A 22,283-nucleotide genomic window follows, 5' to 3' on the forward strand; every position below is an offset into this window, starting at 1 on the left:
ATGAGATGCTGGCTGCATTTACACAAACTACACCCACCTCTCCTGTTCCTCATCACATGCATTCCTATCACATCCTTTCTGCTGGTTAGCAATACACAGGTATCAGACAGGAATGCTATGCTTCCAGTGGCGTGGGTTTAACAAAACCAATGCTTTTGGCCAACGTGAATGCCAGAGAATAATCTGTGGTAGAATGTTTTAAGCAATAGACACATTCTTTTTTGCCTGGAGGCAAGTGCTGTTATTCACAGTGGAGTCTGAGAAGGGGTTAAGCTGCCTGGGCAGACACAGGCAGTAATCAGTCTGTTCAGTGGTGTGAAACCAGCAAGCAGTCAAACTGGAACTGCCCTTTTCTGCCTTTCCTTTAACATGGCTGAAACATTTATAGAGAGCAAAGTTCTTTTTGGCTGCATTACTTGCCTGTGTGGGCTGTGCACAGCAAACAATTGTCTCCTGCACCCAATGCCTGTTTAGGTTCATGGAGCAACTGGAGGGATCAAGTGGAAGGTGAGACAGGGCTAAACCAAACCACTGCCAACTACCTATGAAACAGCCTCCTCTGTGCTGTCCGGATTTCCTTCTCTTCCTTCCTTCTCCTCTATTTGGATGGGCATTTTGGAGTCAGGCTGCCACAGCTGGCACAGCAGATGCTCCATCCCTTTACACTTGGGGATGAAAAATTGGCCCAGGGACTCCAAACGTATTTGCCACCCTTCTTCACCCAATTTACATTGGGTAGAACTGATGCAATCTTCAAATCAATTGTATCAAAAAGGATTAAACAAAGAACCCTCTTTACAAAAGCAGTTACCTGAGGGCTGCTGTTGGGCTTCTGCAGGTGCTGCCAGCTCCCTACCTGGGAAGCAGCTGTCGAGACAAGAGCGAGGGCCAACCAACGTTTATAGAGGTATTTTTCTCACATGCTAGACAGCATTTTCAGCAAGAATCAATCAACACACCACATTTCTCCTCTGGAGAGCTGAAAATGCTCATCCAGCTCTCAGAATAGTTAAGGTGCAATTAGAATTTGCATTATTTACTGCTCACTTGTAAACTAAACAAAACCACTGGGCTTTTGTTCTCTTTGACATCTTTGTGGATTCCTTCTTGGACACATCAGCCAGCACAAATGCAGCAGTACCTAGGGGAGGGATTCCTGAGCTGATGAGGATTAGAGAGTCCTAGCAATCTTGTAAGACAGCGTGCTCACAAACATCTGTCTTCCTTCTTTTCCTTTAATCAAATAGCTCTGGAGAAATGCAGGATAGCACACGTGTGTAGCCACCTGTCTGGTCTGAAACACTGCCTATGATTTTTACAGCCTGATTCTCACCATGCTGTGGACTTCTTTCCTGCTGGTCTCTACATCACTCTTCAACTATTTTTGGAGTCAGGTCAAAGGCATCTGTACCGGTGTAAGGTTCACTGCTCCAATGCTCACTTTGATCCCACACACTTCTCAGGCCAGCTGAACTCAAAGGGAAAGCCAGCAACTCTCACTCTGCTCCCAAGAGCACAGATATATTTTCCAGCATTGCTTTGCCTACTGTTCCTCCCTTGGGGCACCCTGACTGCAATATCACCTACTGCGCTAAGCAGAAATGACTTCCTCCTCTCTTCACTTTCCAATCTGATTAATCCAGCTGACTGCAGCTCCAGCATTTGGCCCTCCAAGGCCTTTATAGATGTCTTCCAAGGACCTGGAGCACCTTTCTTGTGCTTTCCAATCTCAGCAATCCCTTCTCAGTAATTAAAATCTGTTCAGGCCGTGGTTGTTCACAGCCAGACATATTAAACAGTGTCTCCAAATGTACCAGTTCAAAGCTTCCAATAAATGCAACATACAATTATTTATCAACAGCGATAAGACGGCAAGAAACACGCTTCCTAATTCTGCTCGGATGAAAAAGATGTGCAAGATCTAAAACTGGCAGCTTCAGGGAAACAGCTGAAAGATTCAATTAAGATGATTGGCAAGGTTGTCCTACAAAGTGCTGCCAACTGGAATCATGCGCTGCAGACCCAGTAGGAAAGGAAGATGCTGCCCCCCTAGCATAGGGAATGATTATTGCCTTTGAAGGACTCCAGGCAGAGAACAGAGTTGACTTCTAACTTATCAGAGATCAGGCTGATCTGTCCTTGCCTGCTCATTCAGTTCTTTACCTCTTACACAGCATGGGCAGAGGTGGGATAAATCATTTGTCTCCCATCAGTGGCTATGAGACTGAGCGCTAAAGCCCCAAGTCTTGTGTCTGATCCTGTCTTCCATCACTGCAGGAATGTAACAGAAAGCTCACTCAGGTGAAGGTAAAGAGAGACTTCACTGATCTCTGGCTTGATTACCACCCATGCAGTCTCCAGTCGGGCCCTCCCTTATCACCATCATACTAATTCCAGCAAGATGAGGATGGACCATCAGATATTTGGGTGTTTTTTTGGTCTTCTGTTCTGTGATTTTGATCCTCATGGTCTGCTCAGGCTACAATAATTTAACCAGTTGTAACAATGCTTGGCTGATTTATAGGAACATAACTGGGGACAGAATCGGGTCTTCTAGTGAAGCTGATCAGAATCGGTCTAGAACTCCAGAGAGAAGATCACAAGGGAGATGTAGATTAAAGACACTGGCAATTAACTCAGAGCTCCTCACTGTTCCCTGGGAGACAGGAGGTTTATATTGTTTTTTCCTTGGGTCACTTCAGAGGTCTCTGCAGAACAATTTCTTTTATTATGTCAAGAAGTTTTAATCATAAAAATCCTTGTCTTTGAACTCTGCCAACATTTTTGCAAGTTCTTGGCTATCATCCATTCGAAAGCAGGGTGCTTTTCTTTTGCTTAAGTGTCAGTTAAGAAAACAGAATCATCCAGGGGAAAAAACCTGACACCCAGACTCCAACCCAAACTACTTTACTAATTAAAGTCACACACTAAATTACATTGTGTGTATTAGAAAGCACTAATGGCTAGTGCCAGATGGACTGATGCAGGGAGAAACCAACCTTGAGGTGCCACTAATCAATCGAGGAAAGTTTGGAAAATTACTGTGTGAAGTGAGGCTGAAAAGATTGTAAGGACAGAATGAACAGCATGCAGAACTCCAGCCTAGCCCTGAGGCCTGATCCTTCTCACAAGGATGCTGGAGAGGGGCTCTTCATCAGGGACTGTAGCAATAGGATAAGAGGTGATGGGTTCAAAATTAAACAGGGGAAGTTCTGGTTGGAGGTAAGGAAGAAGTTCTTGACTGTGAGGGTGGTGAGGCACTGGAATGGGTTGCCCAGGGAAGTTGCAAATGCTCCATCCCTGGCAGTGTTCAAGGCCAGGTTATACAGAGCCTTGGGTGCCATAATTTAGTGTGAGGTGTTCCTGTCCATGGCAGGGGGTTAGAACAAGATGATCTTAAGGCCCTTTCCAACCCTAACTATTCTATGATTCTCATGGTAAGATTTCACTTCTATGATGACTTGGACAAACTTCTTTTGTAGAGACGGCCTCCCTAAGCATGGGAACCAAAATCAGCATCTCACACTTTGATGAAAACCCCTATAGGGCATAACTCTGGCAAACAGCAGCTCCCTTGGTGGCTGATTGCAGAACTACAGATGCATTTTCAACTCAGTGCCTGGCCAAAGCAGGAGATGATACAGAGATACAGAGAAACCCAAATGTTTCCAAACCATTCCAAGTTTTCATCTTAATTGACATCTATAATTTGCACTCAGCCTCTTTAGCTTTGGCCTAAACTGGGTCCTCTGGGGGACAAGATGGGCATTATCTGCATCAAGATCAATTATGTTGAACTGAGCAGCAACTCTAAGGACCACCATGATTATTTAGTTCTATTTACCTTTTATCTCATCATTTCCCTGGCCCTGAGGATTGTTTTTATAAACCTCATCAAGACAAGATCCAAGAATTGTGAGAGCTATTAATTACTATGATGGTCTCAAGTAAGTTTTATTAGACCTTCAGCATTCATTTCTGAAAGCCTCTTATCTAGGTATTCTGTCCTCTTGGGCATATTGATTTGGCTGGTAAGCACTGACCAGCAAATAATGGAGTATTCCTTTTCCCTATGCAGAGTGCTTGGTAGCTAATCACATCGCTACTTTTGAAGGCAAATTCACCATTTTAATTATTTCCTCATGGCACATGGTGTTAAGTAACCTCTGTGGTCAGAAAAACAGGTTTTATCAGATTGACTGATGTCCTCTGAACAGATGCTTTTCCTTTCACTTTGAGGGCCTGCTTGCTTTCCAAACGACTTCAAGCCATTTTGTTATAAAGGGAGAGTCTTGCAAAGCCCATATCTGCTCTGAAAAGTGGCCCTGCAACACACAAGGAAGGAAACTGTGCAACTTTAAATGTCTTGTATTGGTGGCCTCTCAAATTTGTTCCACATAAACGCAATCAATCTCTGGTCAGCATTACCGCTTCGCAGTGGATCTTGAGAGGCAGAGTGCAGCCGGTGTGCAAGAGAACTGGACATGTCCCCAGTACTGTTATTGGTGGCCCCAAACCTCATGAAAGTGAATCTACCAGCTTAAAAATGCCGTAAAACTCAACAACTTTTGCTACAAAAAGGTTAGTTGCTACCTCTCTGTTTCACACTAAATAATGCAAGATCCTCATCCGATAGCAAAAACACCACTGATTTCGGATGACTGCTGCTTATAACAAATCACATCTCAGTCCATATTCATGAGGTTTGATTTACTGTGATAATTATCCTCCATCTTCATTGTTTGTGTAAAGTATCTTATGCACAGGGACTGTATTTAACTGTTTAGCTTCACCAATAATGAGTCCATTATCATAGAGAGCACCATAAATCAGAGCTTTATAGCAGAGCAAAGCTGAAAGACGAAGAGTCTGCAATGAGGAGAATGGAACCGAAGCCAGATTGAGCTCCTTGCTTACAGATGAGCATACCATATAGCAATGATATGAATGACAGTGGTTCTCCAGACACCACTGTCTGGAACACAGCAGTTGGGTACTGTCCCAAATGCAAAAAGCAAGGATTTTTGGTATTCATATTGTTACACCTTGTTTCAAATTATGTTAGGGACAAAGGGTGCACAGCTTCAAGCACAACTACCCTCTGTGCAGGACTATGGCATAAAACACATTTCAGGTGTTCAAGTGTCTAAGCTTTACCCATTCACACTGTGGATGAATCTGCCAGCTCAAGGCAGTCTGGGGACATTTGGATGGGGACATCAGGATAAAGGAGCTGAACCTTTATCTTTGTGTACAAGTCTCCACTACACTATGTACAACTCATGGGTCAAGGTGCAATAGCAGCACCTGATCATGGAGCAGGTTTGGGGTGTTCAAACCAAGGTTTCCCTGTAAGAATTGCTGGTGTGCCTCAAGACCAGCAGCTTTTTCAGCACTTAACTGGACTCCAGGTTAGTCCATGGCTTTCTGCAGGCACCTCTCTTTCTACTCTCCCTATAAGAGCCTATGACTGAAACGGGATGAAACCCTTCCAAAGCTACAGAGGATGCAATAGGTTTCTGTGCCATGCTCAGTACCTCCCATCGGTTAGGTGGTCCAGACCTGAAATCAGGATGGTCTCCCTGACTTGTGCTATATGGGACAAGTCCTTATAACCTTCAGAATGAAGGAGTTCTTTCAAAAGCAACTAATCCTCTTGGAAGCACAGTCTGAGATGCTTTAAAGGGGCTGGATATTTTTAGACTGGGTATTCAGCAAGAAAGCTCTTCAAAGACAGAAAATGATGTTTATGTAGCTGACCAAATCAAAAAAAGCAACACCAACAAAACTCAAACCCCATCATTTACAGCGTAATATTTTTGGTGATCCAAAGCAGATTTGAGTGTAGTGACAAAGCACGATCTTGAAGCAGTGGAAATTAGAAGCTCCGAACTCTGTCCTTGCCAAATTCAGCACAGACAAGCACTGTTGACACATCTCTCCAGTTTAAAGAATGAGCCATTTGACAAAAAAAAAGTCCTTTTGGCCAAAAAATTATTGACTCAATGAACTCTGAAAACATGGGCACCCCCACGTGACAGCTGCTTCTGGCTCGCTGGACCACGCTGCACACATAAATACATCTGCAAGTTGGAAGCCCCAGGCTCTTTCACTTCCCTCTGCTTCAGTGTGCCTTTTGGCTTTCCCACATCAAGACTAGTGGAAGAGCAGAGGTTGCAGCACAGGCAACCTCTATTGCTGCTAATACAGGCAAGTGTATTAGTAGCATCTTGTGTTCAATACTCTTGGGGTAATCATTCCTGAGCTGTCATTTTATAAAGAACTTGGTTGAGGCACCCTGAGGTCCCAGCAACAAAGGAAGAACAGCAGATCTCCCAAAAGGCCCACATTAATATCTGAGTGACAGCCCAGCTAAGAGGAAGATGTGCAAGTACGAACTAAGAGGAATGACCCTGTCAGGAGGTTCCAGAGCAGAGGTTTGTGCTCAGTCTAAGAGAAAGCAATGTTAGAAGTTCAGGTCTTGTCTCCTCAAACAAGACCTTTTCCTGACTGAGTGACACTATAGACAAGGAGGGACTCCAAACTTCCTCTCGAATTTGGCCATAGCAGAAGTGCATTAAAATGTGCATAATTTCTCCTTTAATTCAAATGAAGATATGGTTCCCATCACAGATTTAGCTGAAAGATTTCCAGGCAAGGGAGAAAAACCTCAGGGAAGGCTTTCAACCATGATGAGCAGAGGCTGAAACAATGTGGGCAACAGCTGTGGAACAGATCAGGGCACCAAACAACAGTGACATGAGACAAAGGGACCTTCCTCTCTCCAAACCTGAAGTCTCCCCCAAGCCTGGGGCCTTCTCAGCTGGCCCATCTACCAGCACAGATTCTAGCAGAAGCAGTGTCAGCAACACAGGCATAAAACCAGCTCCTCTTCGGCGCGCAGCACAGGGTCAAGATGAATAAATCCTTGATTGCATTGAGAGCTTCCACAAGCTCCCAGGGGCTTTTCTGACAAGCTAGAGCAAGGAAGAGGTACCTTCACATGCAAATGAAAGGGGTATTTCAGCAGGCGGCCGGCAGCAGACGGCTGTCACTGCCAACTGTCACACCTGCTCAGGCAGCCTGCCATCCGCAGGAGGACAAATGAAGGACGAAGTGGGTGGCATCAATTCCCCTGCTTACCCACCTCACCTTGTTTTCTCCCTTGAGCTGCTCACCCACACCTCCATGGCTATAGCATACTCTTTGGTGAGACCAGGAACAAGCGGGAGTTATGCATACAAGCATGCTATCAAGATAACGCCTTGAACTCTTGCTGCTGCTAAGAGTTCCTTTAATGCTCCTCTACTTCCAGACATCTTCCTTCATAAAGTGATTCAGCTTTTCTGTTCTTGGGCATTCTTATCATGACGCGTGCCTGCTGGGCTGTCTTCAGTTCTCATGAACACAACCTGTTTTGTTTTTCATTCCCTGACAGCAGCAAGGGGGCTGCTGAATGCAGAAGTCTCCTCTGAGGATTCCCTTGCCAGAGCCTTCTCACGATGGGCCAGAGATGTATTACTTGTATGCCTTGATTAACTTGTTAACTGAGATGTCTTCTTAAGCAAAGCCTCATAGAAGCAATATGAACTCAGAACAACATACAACAGAAAGAGCATCATGAACTGAGAGCTGCATCCAAGGACTAATTTCAAGAGGGTCTTCCGTTAAGGAACCGCTTTCAAAACACAGCTACTTCTGAAATACATGTGAAGAAAAGGCCAGAGGAAAGGTAACTCAGCCAGCACCAGCAAGACTTCTCTCTTGTATTGAATGGACATGTTGTTGTTTCCCTGTACATTTGCCCTCAAAGTTCAGTCCTTCCAACTATACCCTGGAAGGAGACACAGAGGAACAACTCGTTCCCTTGATCTCCTCTTGGTTCTGCCTGTTAATGCTCCTCTGAAGTTGCCTCACAAGTTTTGCCAAAACCATTGCCTCCTCAGTGCTAGCATAAACCTTGCTTTTCTGCAAGTCAGACTTGAAACCATCCCAGCAAGGACTCTGTGGGGTGCAAAGTTGCCTAAATAATCTTGTCCTCCCAAACTGTGTATCTCACCACCCATCCAACCCCCTTCTCTTTTAACCGGGTTTCTGCATTCAGGCCTGGCCACGCAACACTGACAGTGAGGAAGGTGGCAATGGTTTGGTTGCTCCACTGAGTCTGTCAGTAATCCAAATTAAATTGGACTTTGGTTAGGTGGGTAATTCATCATTTGCAGTGTGACAACAATACCTGTAATTACTGCTCTTATTGTTGCGGCTGAAATTCATGTGCAATAAAGGGAACTTAATATCATGCCAAACCTCACAGTTAATTTAGGTTCCATCTCCTTTCATTTATCCTGTAATAAGCTAATTAGTTCACATAATTTGCCATTGAACGTGCCTTTGTAACAAATATATACATGAATTAGCCTATTACACAACAAATGAGGGGAATCAAAACATGAATCATTCGCAGGATTACATAAGGAATGATTATCCTTTCAAACACCCATAGATGCAGCATCATCTTTATTACTTTAAGGTTTTTGAGTTGCACTTGTTGGTTCTCCTGTCTGATGCCTCTGACATTCACTTCTACTTGGAAGGTCAACAATGCATTTCTCTGCTTGGTACACCCCGTTGCCACGTGTCAGGTTAGTTGCAAGTTCAGGGTCACTACCATGAAGTTAAATGTCTTTCAGCTTGGCGGCTGCTTAAACCCAAACTCTGGCAGCTGAAAAAGCTTGGCCATACTGCTAGCCTCGTGCTTTAGTACACCTTTCATAAGGATGTTTAGAGATCTTCAGATTTCCCTGTCAAAGCCTGCGTTTGGTTTTGCTTGTTCACAGTCTGCACGGTATCACACTGTGCCCTTGGAAACTCTTGGGCACAACTTGCACTCACTGCACTTGGAAACTTCCTTCCAAATCCCCCCTGTGGGGCTCATTTCACCAACCTCCCTCCTGACAGCTCGTAAACCATGCTACATTTCCAACTCATTGGGGATAAATCATGAGGGATGCTTGATCCAGCTGAGTCCTAAGATTACCATTATGCAAACTGGAGGCTTGCCAGCCCTTGAGGTTCAGTCCACCACCGTAACTCTTACAAAGTACCATGTATTCATTATTCCCCAGAAAAGATCAGGATGGCTGGACCCGTCTCATCCAGAACAAAGCAGAGTGCTTTCTGCCCAGTAATTCAATACCAATTCACTAGGAAGCTCCTGAGGTACTAAAGCCATCAGTTCTACTTTCTGCACTACTTGCTTTGAGGCCTCATCTGACTGCTGACCCTACGCTACCCAGCTTCAACTATTAAATTTAATGAGAGCACAACTCAAAAGCTATATTTGTTAAATGTTCTCTGCTTACAGCAATTGTTTTGATTTAGCATCCCACCTATTACTGTAATGATTCACTCTTTCCATATCAAAGTCAAGCAAGCACTTTCCTCTCAACAGCTGCTTCTTTATCTGGAGTTATAATGTTTTCAGCTTCTAAGAACGAGTCCTTATTTCTAAAAGGAATAAAGATATAAGAAGAGTCTTTGGTTGGAAATACCCTTTAGCATTTGGATGGCCTAAGTAGCACTAAACCCAATCATAAACCTCCTAGCAGCCGCCAAAATGATCTATGGATACAATATCCAACTTTGCCAGACACTCTGTTCTGCCCAAAGGAATCAGTTGAAACCTCTGTGGTCGCTGGTGTGTTCTTCCTGGGTTAACACTGCACATTTTCAGGCTGAGAAAATGAAATACCAACAAGAAATTAAAACATGCAGCCTGCAAAAAGGCTCTGGAAGTACAAAGGAAGCAGGACCCCTCGAGAAGCACCTGCTCATTTTCAATGCACTAACACAGGCGCTCTGCAAAGCAATACCCTCTGCCCTTTCTCTGGCAAGAACATTGCTGCCCCGTGGTGGGAGCCAGACGGGACCTCCTGGGCACATCCATCAAGCTCCATCAAAGAACTATGCAAGAGCAGGAAAAGGAGAATGCAAGTGCAGCCAGAGACCTATCCACCATTCTCACTTTGATCTCCCCCTTTCCTTTATGCAGCACTCACTACCAGTCAGGAATATTCACAATTACCATGGCAGCTCCTCTCTTGCCATGCTAACTCCAGGAAAGAGCTAAAGCATCTTAAGAAGCATACCCTTGTAGAGACTTGGGATCTGCCTGAACCCTTCTGGATTTGGTTTTAGCCTTTGACACCAGCACCAGTGTGATTCAAGGTGAGCTACTGTGACAGCAAGAGAGCAGACGGGATGCTAAGAGCAAGCAATCACCCCTTTACAACTCAGATGAGAATGGAAGTTTGTATTTTAATATGAAGCAAGAAGGAAATTCGTAAATGAAATGTAGAGCTCTGAATGAGTAATTATTCATCATAAAGAAAGGCCTCATAGAAGCCTTCCAGTATCTGAAGGGGGGCTATAAGGATGCTGGGGAGGGACTCTTCATTAGGGACTGTAGTGATAGGACAAGGGGTAACGGGTTCAAACTGAAACAGGGGAAGTTTAGATTGGACATAAGGAAGAAATTCTTTACTGTAAGGGTGGTGAGGCACTGGAATGGGTTGCCCAGGGAAATTGTGAATGCTCCATTCCTGCCGGTGTTCAAGGCCAGGTTGGACAGAGCCTTGGGTGCCATGGTTTAGTGTGAGGTGTCCCTGCCCATGGCAGGGGGGTTGGAACTGGATGACCTTAAGGTCCTTTCCAACCCAAACCATTCTATGAGTCTATGATCATTAACAGAACTAAAGGAGACTTTTTGTTGTCTTTTTGGATTAGATGTCACCTACACTTCAGAAAGACTAAACAAAACACGGCATCTAGCCAAAAGCATAAAGAAATAGGTATTGAAACCAGACAGTGCAATCTAAGTTTCAATTTACAATGGAAAACAGTCCACTGATCATTTTAAAACAAGCCAGCCCAAAGAGATCAGAGCCTGTGGACTGTGTAGATGAGCCACCCACTGTTCCAGAGCTTTGAAAATGGAGTAAAGGCTCCCCCAGGCTGAGCTAGGAGCACTTTGGTCTCTAGTGAAGAGCTGTGTAGGTGTGCATTAAGAGACACTCAAATTCCATGAGTAGTATCTCACCATAGGTATTATAGGCAGAACAGATTTCTTCCTCCCTCCAGCATACCACTCTAACCAGTATAACCCTGTCATTCCAGAATCAAGCTCAAACCACGCTATCAAGCTTTAGAATGAAATTAAGTCGTGCTTAAGGACTTTAACACCACTCTCCATTTCCTGATACTACAGCAGTAAAGACCCTAACTCTCCAAAATCCCTGGGATTTATTTCGATCTCATTTGCAGTGCTAGAACTTGCCATACTTTTGTCTGCCTCAAGAAGTATTTTCCTCCTTGTCTAAAATGCACTGGAAAAATGTCTATTCCCTCCAAATGCTCTCTTGCAACATTTGTGGGGGTTATTGGCCGATTCATTTACTGGATGTATCTTTATCTGCAGTTTCATGCAGGTGCAAGTAAATTCCTTCCTCCTCTGATGCATCTATCAGAGTCTTTCCGAGCAAAAGATAAAAGAAACAGAAAAATCTTTAGGAGAATCTTACCTGAAAAATAGCTATCCAAGCATATCCAATGTTATCAAAATTGATAGCTCCATTGTGTGGGTTTACATCCCCTGCCATGCATACATTGTAATACTGGTTCCAGTTTATGCAGGCATTCCTGCTGCTGAAGTCAGGGTTGTATAAACTTGGGGTGTAGGAGTCCATGCTCAAGGTGCACTCCACCTTGTACTCCTTCCTGGTTGGGATGTTGGAGCATTTCTGCATGCCGTTTTCACGATGCGATGAGCAGATGAATGGGTTCTCCTCCGCTTCGTCAGTCCGGTAGTACGGATGCAGGAAGGTAAGGTTGTACGTCCTGGAGGGGGAAGAAAGAGGATGAGAACAAATAATGCATCCCTTGTTTCAGCAACAGCACTTCCCATATGGAGACAGGCTGAGAAAGTTGGGGCTGTTCAGCCTGGAGAAGAGAAGGCTGCATGGAGTCCTCATAGCAGCTTCCTGCTATCTGAAGGGGGGCTATAGGGATGCTGGGAGGGACTCTTCATTAGGGACTGTAGTGACAGGACAAGGGGTAATGGGTTCAAACTGAAACAGGGGAAGTTTAAATTGGATATAAGGAGGAAGTTCTTTCCTGTGAGGGTGGTGAGGCACTGGAATGGGTTGCCCAGGGAAGCTGTGAATGCTCCATCCCTGGTGGGTTTCAAGACCAGGCTGGACGAGCCCTTGGGTGGAATGGTTTAGTGTGAGGTGTCCCTGCCCACGGCAGGGAGGTTGGAACTGGATGATCTTAAGGTCCTTTCAAACCCAAACCGTTCTATGATTCTATGAACAGCACCCTTTGTTTCTGTCCCTGTTTTGGGTATGTTATTTCCCCTTTGCCCTTCAGCCCCATCAGACTGAGGACAGCAAGCCGCAGCTGAGACATCAGCCCTACAAAGCTTTTTGCATCCTGTAAGGTACCAGGTTGCTCTTTCAATTAAAGATCAGCCTGGGTTTTCCCAAGTGAATAGGGTACTTGAAACGTGAGGGTATAGAGAGAAAAATCCCAGCAGGCCAGGTGCTTCCCAGAAATCTAGGGAACTTTTTGTTTCTATCTAAGGATTTTCAATGGCTCTTTTGATCTCAGAATGTGCTTCCGGAAAGCTGAGGGCAAAGCAGCTTTCCAATAAATTTGCCTCTCGGCACATCTCTGTGATGCGTGAGCTAACTAACTAAAAGAGATCCAGCCACAGGCCACCTCCAATTCCTTCTGTACTTACATAAGGAAAGAAAGAGCTCACATTAATGCAAACTGTACGCTTACTGCATGTCTGATTTAATTGGCCTGGATAAAGTTTATGGCTCTGTTACAGCTAAGATAAGCAAATGCTCTAATTGCAGCGTGGCAGGGATGTGCCTTTTCCCCTGCCGTGCTCTGGGGCAGAGCAGCGAGCAAGAAGAGCCCAGGACTTTTCATGCTGTTCGATGAGCAGTAGCGAGACCCACCAGCACTCACATTGCTCCAAATGAGAAGGTGCCAATTCCTACAGCTGGCTTTATCTGCTGTGTTCAGAGCTGCAGGGATCTGAGATTCTATAGAATCAGTTAGGAGATAAGGGAAAAAGCAACACGCAAATGATACGGCCAAACGAGATGTGTGTATTGGATAAATGGGTAATTCTTCAATTTTCTATTCCTATCTGTTTCTAACTACTGAACAGATTTGGCTCTAGTGAGTGCCAAACTAGTGTTATTCCATACAATTGCTTAAATTTGGTCCCCTAAACCCCTAAGTCAAGCAGGAGTCATTTGGCAACTGCACTTTGAGGAGAGAGCAATTGCTGCAAGGCCGAGCTGAGGGGAAATAAACCCTAAGCAATGTTCCTGGGGAATTTGGTTCTCCTCTGTCAATTAATTACTTGAGATGGGCATTGAGGGCTCATCCAGCTTCAGGAATAGGCAAGAGTAACACAGAGGAACTGGGCATTGTTCACTCGTAATTAAAGTTACTCCCCCTCCCATTGCAGAGTGTTCCGACACCTCTACACAGAGCTGTAATATCTTCTTCCCAGTTTCTACGCTTTAGGTTCAAGAGACAAAATCCCCTTGAAAACTGTCTTTCCTCCAAGACTCCCTAAAAGCCTTCTCTTTCCCTTCCCACAGATCCCTTTCACTTGGAGGAAATTTCCATCTAAAACAGGCTGCAGAAAAGCCGGACTGCTAGGCTAGCACGGCACTTGTTAGGAGATCAGACACTACAACCAGCAGAGTTTGGGGACTGTGGGAGCTTGCAAAGGATTAAAACACACCGAGGCACAGGGATGTGCAAAGACAGCTGGGGAACTTGAGAGAAGAAACAGAGGCAGGAGGAGAGATGCCTGAGAAGTAACTTTTAACTCACAAGCAGCCAGCAGAACCCCATCAGCTCTATTTTGACCACGGTGGGTACACTGAAAGGGGCTCGGTTTAAATGAGAAGAGCTCCTTCACCTTCAAATGTGGCGAGAACTGGGATATCTCTGCTTACAGCCAGGGAGGTCCTTGGTGGGCTCTGCATCTCTATAACACATGATGCAACCCAGGGCAGAGCAATCACAGCCTCAAGGACACTTGCCTCTAAAGCCTTCAGGTTTGAGAGGCCACCAGTATATATCCCATTGACCTTCCAAGAAACTCATTAGCTCTCAAATCTGGCAAATCAGACACTGGGATCAGGGTTTTCTGCACCCTGTGGTGGTGGAGAAAGGGGTCTAACACCCACAGAGTCCAGATGAAGCCTGATGTGCTGTGCACTGCCTGATGTAGCAAAGTAGCACAGCCACAGGGCTCGGGGGTACAAACAGATTCCCCAGGGCTGACTTCACCACTCTTGAAACCAGCACTTTGTTGCTGCTCTATGAGTCCCTAAGGTGACAGCAGGAGAGGTCTCATTTGGTACCTTCGCATAAAAGCATGTGCGCTGCCAACAACCCTGTGTGATCTTGGGAACATCCCTTGGGTTCTCATTTCCCTTGAAGCAATGCACACCAAGGCTCTTTGACCTGCACGTGGCTCTCCACTGTCTTCCAAACTACAACTGATCTTCCAGGAAAACCTGCTCCAGAGCCGGATGGAGCTGTGAAACTCAGCACAAACTCACTTCTTCCACCAGCCTGGAAGCAGCACCCCACCAGCAGCAGGAGTTTCCTGATCACAGGCACTTTTTGGCAGTGATCAGGACAGGAAGCCTCATCGCATCACAGCTTGCGGGCCACTGTAATTAGGATTCTACCCAGAGCAAAGCTGGACTTGCAGAGGGAGATGGACCATCTGGAGGGATGATGGTGTAATTAGCAGCTAGGGCTGCACAAGCGCCTTTCCTGGGAGCAGTTTTGTGTTTCGATGCAGACACACACATGCCCATGCCAAAAATACTGACCATAGAAGCGCTCAGACCAAACGCCTGACGCATCAGCACGATGCTCCACCCCAACCTCCCACCCGAGGTCCCTTTTGAGCTGCGTCTCCTCCTACAGCACAATATAGACAACATTCAGTGCCACACACAACTCCACAGCTGCCTGCCCTCCCAGCTGCAGGACTCTGCTACATGTCCCTTATAGAATCATAGAATAGTTTGGGTTAGAAAGGACCTTAAGATCATCCAGTTCCAACCCCCCTGCCATGGGCAGGGACACCTCACACTAAACCATGGCACCCAAGGCTCTGTCCAACCTGGCCTTGAACACCGCCAGGGATGGAGCATTCACAGCTTCCCTGGACAACCCATTTCAGTGCCTCACTACCCTCACAGTAAGGAACTTCCTCCTTATATCCAATCTAAACTTCCCCTGTTTCAGTTTTAACCCATTACCCCTTGTCCTATCACTACAGTCCCTAATGAAGAGTCCCTCCCGAGCATCCCTACAGGCCCCCTTCAGATACTGGAAGGCTGCTCTGAGGTCTCCACGCAGCCTTCTCTTCTCCAGGCTGAACAGCCCCAACTTTCTCAGCCTGTCTCCATACAGGAGCTGCTCCAGTCCCTTGAGCATCCTCGTGGCCTCCTCTGGACTTGTTCCAACAGATCCATGTCCTTTTTATGTTGAGGACACCAGAACACATTTATCACAGATAAATCCTCTATATTCCAGCCCCGAGTTGATCTCTGTCCTCCTGAGATGCCCACCACAGCTGGGCAGGCTGGACAGGGCCACACTGTGACTGCAACTGTATTTAATGAGCTACATATGGAGATTAGAGAGGCTTTATGTTCCCCATGAGTCGCTGTTCAGGAAGCCTTGGGCTGAAGGAGAAGTTGCCTGCAGACACAGCGCCCTGGGCTGTGATCTAATAAGCTGCATAAGGAAGATCTGGGCACAAACCCCTGGAGAACCAAAAGAAGAACACACTTTGGTTGTGGGAGGAAAATAAACCAAGGAAAACAAAGCACAGCTTGACTGTGAAGGGTGGATGAAGCTTGACTTGGTTCTGCTCCTGCCTACCTGATTTTATCCTCCCTTTTCTCTGCTTTGCTCATTTTGTAATTGCCCCCCAAATCCTTTACAAACTCAAAGTCCTCCCCAGAGGCCAAAATCAGTCTCATGGGGACCCCTTTTTGCCCAGCCCCTTTCAAGCCCTTCCCTCTTCCATGTCTGCCCCAGGCACAGATACACCACGAGCATCCACCCTGCAAATTTAAGACCTGTTCTTAGCTCCTCTGCTTGAGGACCTTTCTGGCAAGCCCAAAAAGTGGAAAGAAGAAATGAAAGCAAGAATAAGAAACAAAAGCCCTGCAGGATGAGGGAATCCCCAATACCCACAAAAAGAATGAGCTCTGCCAAGAGCATCTACCTCCACAGGCAGGAGAGGTCAATCTGACTTCCTTCCTTGTTACTTGCCAACATGTACAGTCCAAATAACTTCTTAATGGCAATGAATCCACTAATCTCAAGACCCTTGTGCTCTGGGGAAAAGACACGAGAAACTAAGCCCCAGGATGGATCTTGTTATCACATTAGAAAGGATTAACACCCCTTTCTCAGCCAGCTGCCCAGTGCACATCTTTAGCTGGGCTCACAGCAACTTTGCAATGTGTTTTTCCTTCCTGCACGTCCTGTGCTTCATCTCAGTCCTCCCATGCAAGGCATCCTCCACAACCACTGGAGTACGTTGTGTGCATGCTGAGCACAATCCTGCTACAGCTTTCTGAGGAGCAGAGCAGGAAAGGGAAAAGGTGGAGGAAACTCAGCACCAAGCAGGATCCATTCCCTTCAAGAGGAGGCTGCTCCCTGGAGGAAATCCTGCTGACAACCCAGTGTTGCAGCACAGAGGGATGCCAGGAGGAACAATCAAGTGGAACTCAGAAGTACCTTTCAGACTAACTCAGAGCTGTCTGCCTTGCCTGTGCGTGCCTCCTCGCAGCTCTACAAAAGCCAAGGAGCCAAAGGCAGTACAATGCCAAGCAGGTATGGGGTTAATTAAGACTGAAGTACTCACATTATAACTGTCCCGCAGCGTTACATAAATACAAAGCACTTCACAGCTCTCTCCCCTCTCCTGCCTCCAACCCACTGAGCTCCTTGAAAGGCTCTACAAGAGGGAAGATGCTCCTCTGTGTAACGACACACAAGCAAGGAGCAGCCCCAGCAGCAATGACCCAGACAAGCTGGGGGTGACCCAATTGCTTTATTAACAGTGACAGCAGCTCATGATGGCAAGAGGGAGCCAGAGGGGATTTGTGGGGAGACACACATCCTGAAGACCTTATAAACTGCTGGCTTCACTTGGTCTCCCCATATACGCAATACTGAGCCCTTCCCTCTCAGAACAGATCAACCGAAAAGCCCTTGTGAAATCCCAGCTCCCACTCACACAGCACTGGAGACCATCCCGGCACTGTTGTGCCCCACTGCGAGCTCCCCAGGGCTTGAAGAGGTGTCTGAACCCCCAGAGACTTCTGAAGCCCCACTCTAGTCTGCAAAGCTGGCTGGGGGGTGACCCATTCCAGTTTATATTGCTTGCTAACCCACTACTGAAGCAGCCCAGTAACCGCCTGCAATTCCTTCAAAGTCTCTACTAAAGGAGTCCTTAATAAATCCAACCTCCTTCCAGTGTGATATCATATTGCCTTGAAACAGGGCAATTTTCAAAGAGAGAGAGAAAGGCACCTCAAAAGAAGTCCCCAAATCTCCATCAGAATGTACCGTATTTAAAAATAGCTTCTTTTACTTGAAGCTGCCAACTTTCAAGGGGGATTTAAAATAAATGGTTTCCACAGGAAGAAGAATGATGGCAAAATTCAAAGTCCCTTCTTCCAACTGATGCCTGCCTTCAAGTGGAATGGCCCAGAAAGCTGCTGGCAGCAAGTGTGCAAAGCAGCATGCAGATAAGAAGCCGTATTGGAAGCACTGGGCTGAGCTCGCTTGAATTTCCTTTATCCAGAAAGGCTTTGGAGCTATGACCTTCCTTGCCTGGCATCCTGGCTTGTGTTAAGATGCTCACCCTCACTTTAAACCAGTTCTGTTTTCATCTGAAAGGGTATAACACCACCACCATGGTGAGCTTGACCAATAACTCGGGTATTTCCCTTTATAGGGCTGTAAGGAAAATCAGAGCCAGCACCATAATCTGCTCAGCCCCATCCTGGGCTCGCAGCTCATCTGCCCACCCTCCAGCCCCTCACAGCCCAGTGAAGGGCTGGAAAACACTATTGTTAGGCTAACAATAACACCACTGGGATTTAGTGGGACTTGGCAAGCAGAACTAAATGACCAGAATCTCATTCCCCCTTTCCCACAGAGCTCTATCCTGTTTACTCCTAGCCAAAACCAGAGCTTAACTTTAATCCTGCATCCCCCGGGTGAAGGTTTTGTTGTTGGCTTTGTTCTCTCTCACAGCTCTCCCTGGAAGGGGATGGATGGTTTGGGCTATCCAGCACTGACACTGAGCACAGCAGCTTGGCACAAGGATGGAGAAGGAGGCCACAGTGATGGACCCCAGTCTAATCTAACCCTGGCCATGACTTTGCCTTTATCTCCACACTGTCCTGCAAGAAGATGGCATCCTGCTGCTGGTCTGCAGGACCTGATAGTTTGGGCCCAATGCTGTATATTTTGGACCATCTGTACAAGAGCAGGAAGAGGTAACCCTTTCCCTGTTACTTTCCCTGTTACTATCACTCCATGTGTCTTCACCATGTACAACTTGCTATTGAGGTGTTAAAGACCACTACATATCCCAGTGCCTAAAACTATGGATTCAGGAGAACATACGAAGAATGACAGAAAAGATGGGAATAATTCCATTTGGATTTCCCAAAACTTCCATTCCAAGCTCCAACATGGGATAGTTTCTAGCTGGAAATGGAAAGACTGGTTCAACTGCAATCTGATTTCTCAGGATTTAAGCTAATCCAGCAAAACACAGACCAAGACAGTAGCTTCAGTCAGTGGTGGTACCAGAACAACCTGTATTTATTTTGCTTATACAGCATAATGATGATTACAACAGAGTTGGAGTAGCCCTGTCCTGCATCAGAGCTGCCCCATGGGCAAGCCAGGAGCCTAATTTCTCCCAGTTCCTCTGGAATGCTGTACCTTCGCTCACCATCCCTAAGCACATGGCATCACGACTTAGCCAAAGCAACACATAGCCCACAGCCACCCAAATTCACCACTGCCTGCTGATGGGGGGGGACCCAGGAACCAGCACAGAGCTGCAGTGGGGTGGGAAGGAGAAAACATCTTACAAACCTCCTACCTGTTCAAGCACAAATCCTGAGGCTCAGCGCAAGGAGCCTGACTTTGCCTTCTGTGACCGGGACCAAGACCCTGATAAGCAAACCCTGTGATGCCTTTGATGCTGCTAATGGCCATTACATAAGGGCCTGCTTAATATCTGTACTTAGCAAAATGCTTCCCCCGTGGTTAATTTTAACAGCTTCACTTTGCAGGAATCACAGAGCATTTCAGAAACCTGGTCAAAGAGATGAGAGGGACTCACTGAAGCTAAAAGCACCGCCTGCCCCGTGCAACAAGGGCCACCTGAACACAGCTTTAACACTACTCTTAGGCTCTTAAATGAGAGCTCAGGGGTTACTTTGAATGACAAGGATGTTGGTGACCAGCAGATACCTGCTGTGCATGCAGGAGATAGCTTGCAAGGTTGGAGCATCAAGATGCAGGAGCAGAAGCATACACACATGGCAGACTCATTGATTTTCTGCCCTTCAGCATCTCTGATGGGGTAAGTGCCATCAGAGATGGGCTGCAGCACAGAGAAAGGCTCAGAGAGCTGGAAACCATCAGGAGTAATCAGCAAGAGGCAGGAACAGGACCTGGGATAGAGCTGAGAGATAATCTCTGCTTGTCTTCCAGACACAAATTGTAGACAGCAAATGATTGCAAACAGATATAATTATGGGCTCTATTGTCTCTTACAGAGCTGGAGTTGCCCTGATTAGCTGATCTCAGGCATTTCCTCACCTCTGAGTCACTGACATCTTCAGCAGCCTCTGACAGGAGCCCTTTGGAAGGATTTTCCCAGGCAGAGCTCCCTTTTCTGTGGCAGCTGGCACTTGGCTTTCATCTTCTGGTTGTGCTGATGGGTTTTAAGGTATGCCCTTACATTGTACCTCTGAAGGGGCAAGTGCAGAACAGCCCAAGCTCAGTATCAAGCTGAGGGACTGCTGGGGAGCAGCAAGAGCCAGGCTGCCCCATGACAGTGGATGAGCCAGGAGGCATCCCAGTGCCAGCAGTTCCTGCATGGACAGCATGCAAACACAGCAGGCAGAACCCAGAACTAACAGCAGGGTTCACGAAGCCCCAGACATGATAAACGATGAACCAGATGCAGAACTCACACAGGGAGCTCAGGAAGGAGCTAAAGAAACTGGGAACAAAGAGCTGGAGACAGGCACACCAACAGCCCAGCTCTAAACGAGGGCTAAGGGCCACAGGCTGAACTTAAATAGAGCCATGGATGAGGTGCTGATCCCAGGTAAAGCTCATCAGGGCAATTAGAACTATTAGCACCCTCAGCACCTAGCTAAGGTGCTAAGGGATGCTGGTTCATGCAATTGCCTAGCTTGGAAGAACCAAATGTAAAGTTGCATCAAAAAGAGCAGGTGGTTAAATGTGATGCCCATTCCTGATGCCTGTCCCAGGATGCACAAATGTCTTTAATGTCTTTAATGCCTTTCATATTTGGGTGTTTCAGCAGCATGTTCATGGTGCTGTTTGTACCTGGCAGGTGCTGTGGTGTGCTGGGTGACCTCCCACACCTCCCAGCTTTGGGAACTGGCCATTTTAGGAAAGCTGTAAAGCTTTTGTTTGTTCTAAATCCTTCAGATCCTGGAGTCAGGGATCTCAGCTTCCTCAGGCAGAGATAATCCAGACCATGAACATCTTTGTCCTTCAGGTACAGGGGGAAAACATGACAAAGGCACTTCAGAGCCTCAGTGACTTGATGACAAATGGGTTTTTTACAGACAAAAAATACCCAAAACTCCACACTTGAGTTCTGAATCCAAGAACCTCCCTGGCAGTGTCCAAGGCCAAACTGGAAGGAGCTTGGATCAACCTGGCCTAGGGGAAGCTGTCCCTGCCTGTGGCAGGGGGTTGGAGCTGGATGACCTTTAAGGTGCCTTCCAAGTCAAACCATCCTATGATTCTAAGACCCTTGTGAGTCAAGATGACAGCCCAGTTAAGATGTGTGCTCCCAGTTAAGCTCCTGCAATCCCACCGGATGGGGAGAGAGAGAAAATAGGAAAAGGTGGAAATATTTTTGCTGTACTTACATGGCAAAATTCCTGTCTAGGAAACATCTGTTCCTCAGCAGCCCTGCCCAGAGCTGCACACCGACAATCCCAAAGATGAAGAAGACAAAGAAGCACAAGAGGAGGACGTTGCCTAACATAGGCAGAGTATCTAACAGCAGGGTGACGAGTATTCGCATACCTGTGGGGAGAAGAACAGAGGTTAGAGAAGGCCTTTGATGGGGTTAGCGTGAATGCCACACCGTTCCCAGCGTAGTAGTGCATCCAGGGTAGAGGAATTGGGGTGTTTGTGTTTACCCTTAAGCCCTAAGGCTGAAAAGAAAGGTAAAGAGTGCAAAAGGCTTAGCCACATATAGGAGCAGCGTATCTCCAAAGGATGGATTTAAGGGTGGGATTTTCAGATGTTCTCAGTAATATGGGCCCCACACAAACATTGCAAAGTTGCAAGAAAGCCTTTCCTGGAGGAACACCCCCCAAGCCATCACCCTTCTGAGGAATTAACAAAAGATAGATTTATAAACGTATTGAACATCCCTCATGAACCACACATTGTTCCCTAAACAATACAGAGCCTCGTGTAGGATGACCACTGCGGCTCCTCCAGGCCTCCTCCATGGACAAGTCCTCTTCCATGGAGGACTCCCCCCACCCTGTGCTGGCCACAGGACTGCCAAGCAAGGGATGCAGGGGAAATTCTGACTGTTTAAGGGGGGAAAACAGGATGCAAATGTTTCTTCCTCTAAGGAAAACCCTCAGCTCTGCTCCCTTCCCTTCCTCCTGTGCAAGCTTCCCAGCTGGTCACACACCTCCCCATGGACCTGCAGGCAGAGCAGGAGCTCTCCCAGCACCTTTGCTGCCAGGGTAATGCTGATTTCTGGGCAAGCTCTTCCACTCTAAATAAGAAGCTTGAGGAATGAGTCAAGGGCAGCATGGGCAAGCAGGCTGGGACTGGGCTGGCACCTGGGGCTGCCCTGGCTCACATGAGGGCACCTTCCAACTCAAGGCTAAAGC

The 22,283-nt window shown here is 46.6% G+C and overlaps 2 protein-coding genes across 4 annotated transcripts in view; one reads left to right on the forward strand and one right to left on the reverse strand.

Annotated features, from left to right (window-relative positions):
• LLGL1 (LLGL scribble cell polarity complex component 1) overlaps nucleotides 1-22,283 on the forward strand; it is a 363,828-nt gene that overhangs the window by 284,401 nt on the left and 57,144 nt on the right. The gene's annotated exons all lie outside the window — the stretch shown is intronic.
• LOC133208630 (voltage-dependent T-type calcium channel subunit alpha-1H-like) overlaps nucleotides 1-22,283 on the reverse strand; it is a 118,169-nt gene that overhangs the window by 84,314 nt on the left and 11,572 nt on the right. For all 3 annotated transcript variants that reach the window (XM_061346660.1, XM_061346651.1, XM_061346643.1), the window contains exons 4-5: nucleotides 21,294-21,453; nucleotides 11,580-11,895 (exon numbers count right to left, since the gene is read on the reverse strand). In XM_061346660.1, coding sequence (XP_061202644.1) covers nucleotides 11,580-11,895; nucleotides 21,294-21,453 — 476 coding nt within the window. The remainder of the gene's footprint in view (nucleotides 1-11,579; nucleotides 11,896-21,293; nucleotides 21,454-22,283) is intronic.

Source organism: Neopsephotus bourkii, unplaced genomic scaffold, assembly GCF_033783945.1.
Source record: "Neopsephotus bourkii isolate Nb327-2 ecotype Australia unplaced genomic scaffold, CSIRO-AGI_Nbou_v1 NB_39, whole genome shotgun sequence".
Classification (NCBI taxonomy): Eukaryota; Metazoa; Chordata; class Aves; order Psittaciformes; family Psittacidae; genus Neopsephotus; species Neopsephotus bourkii.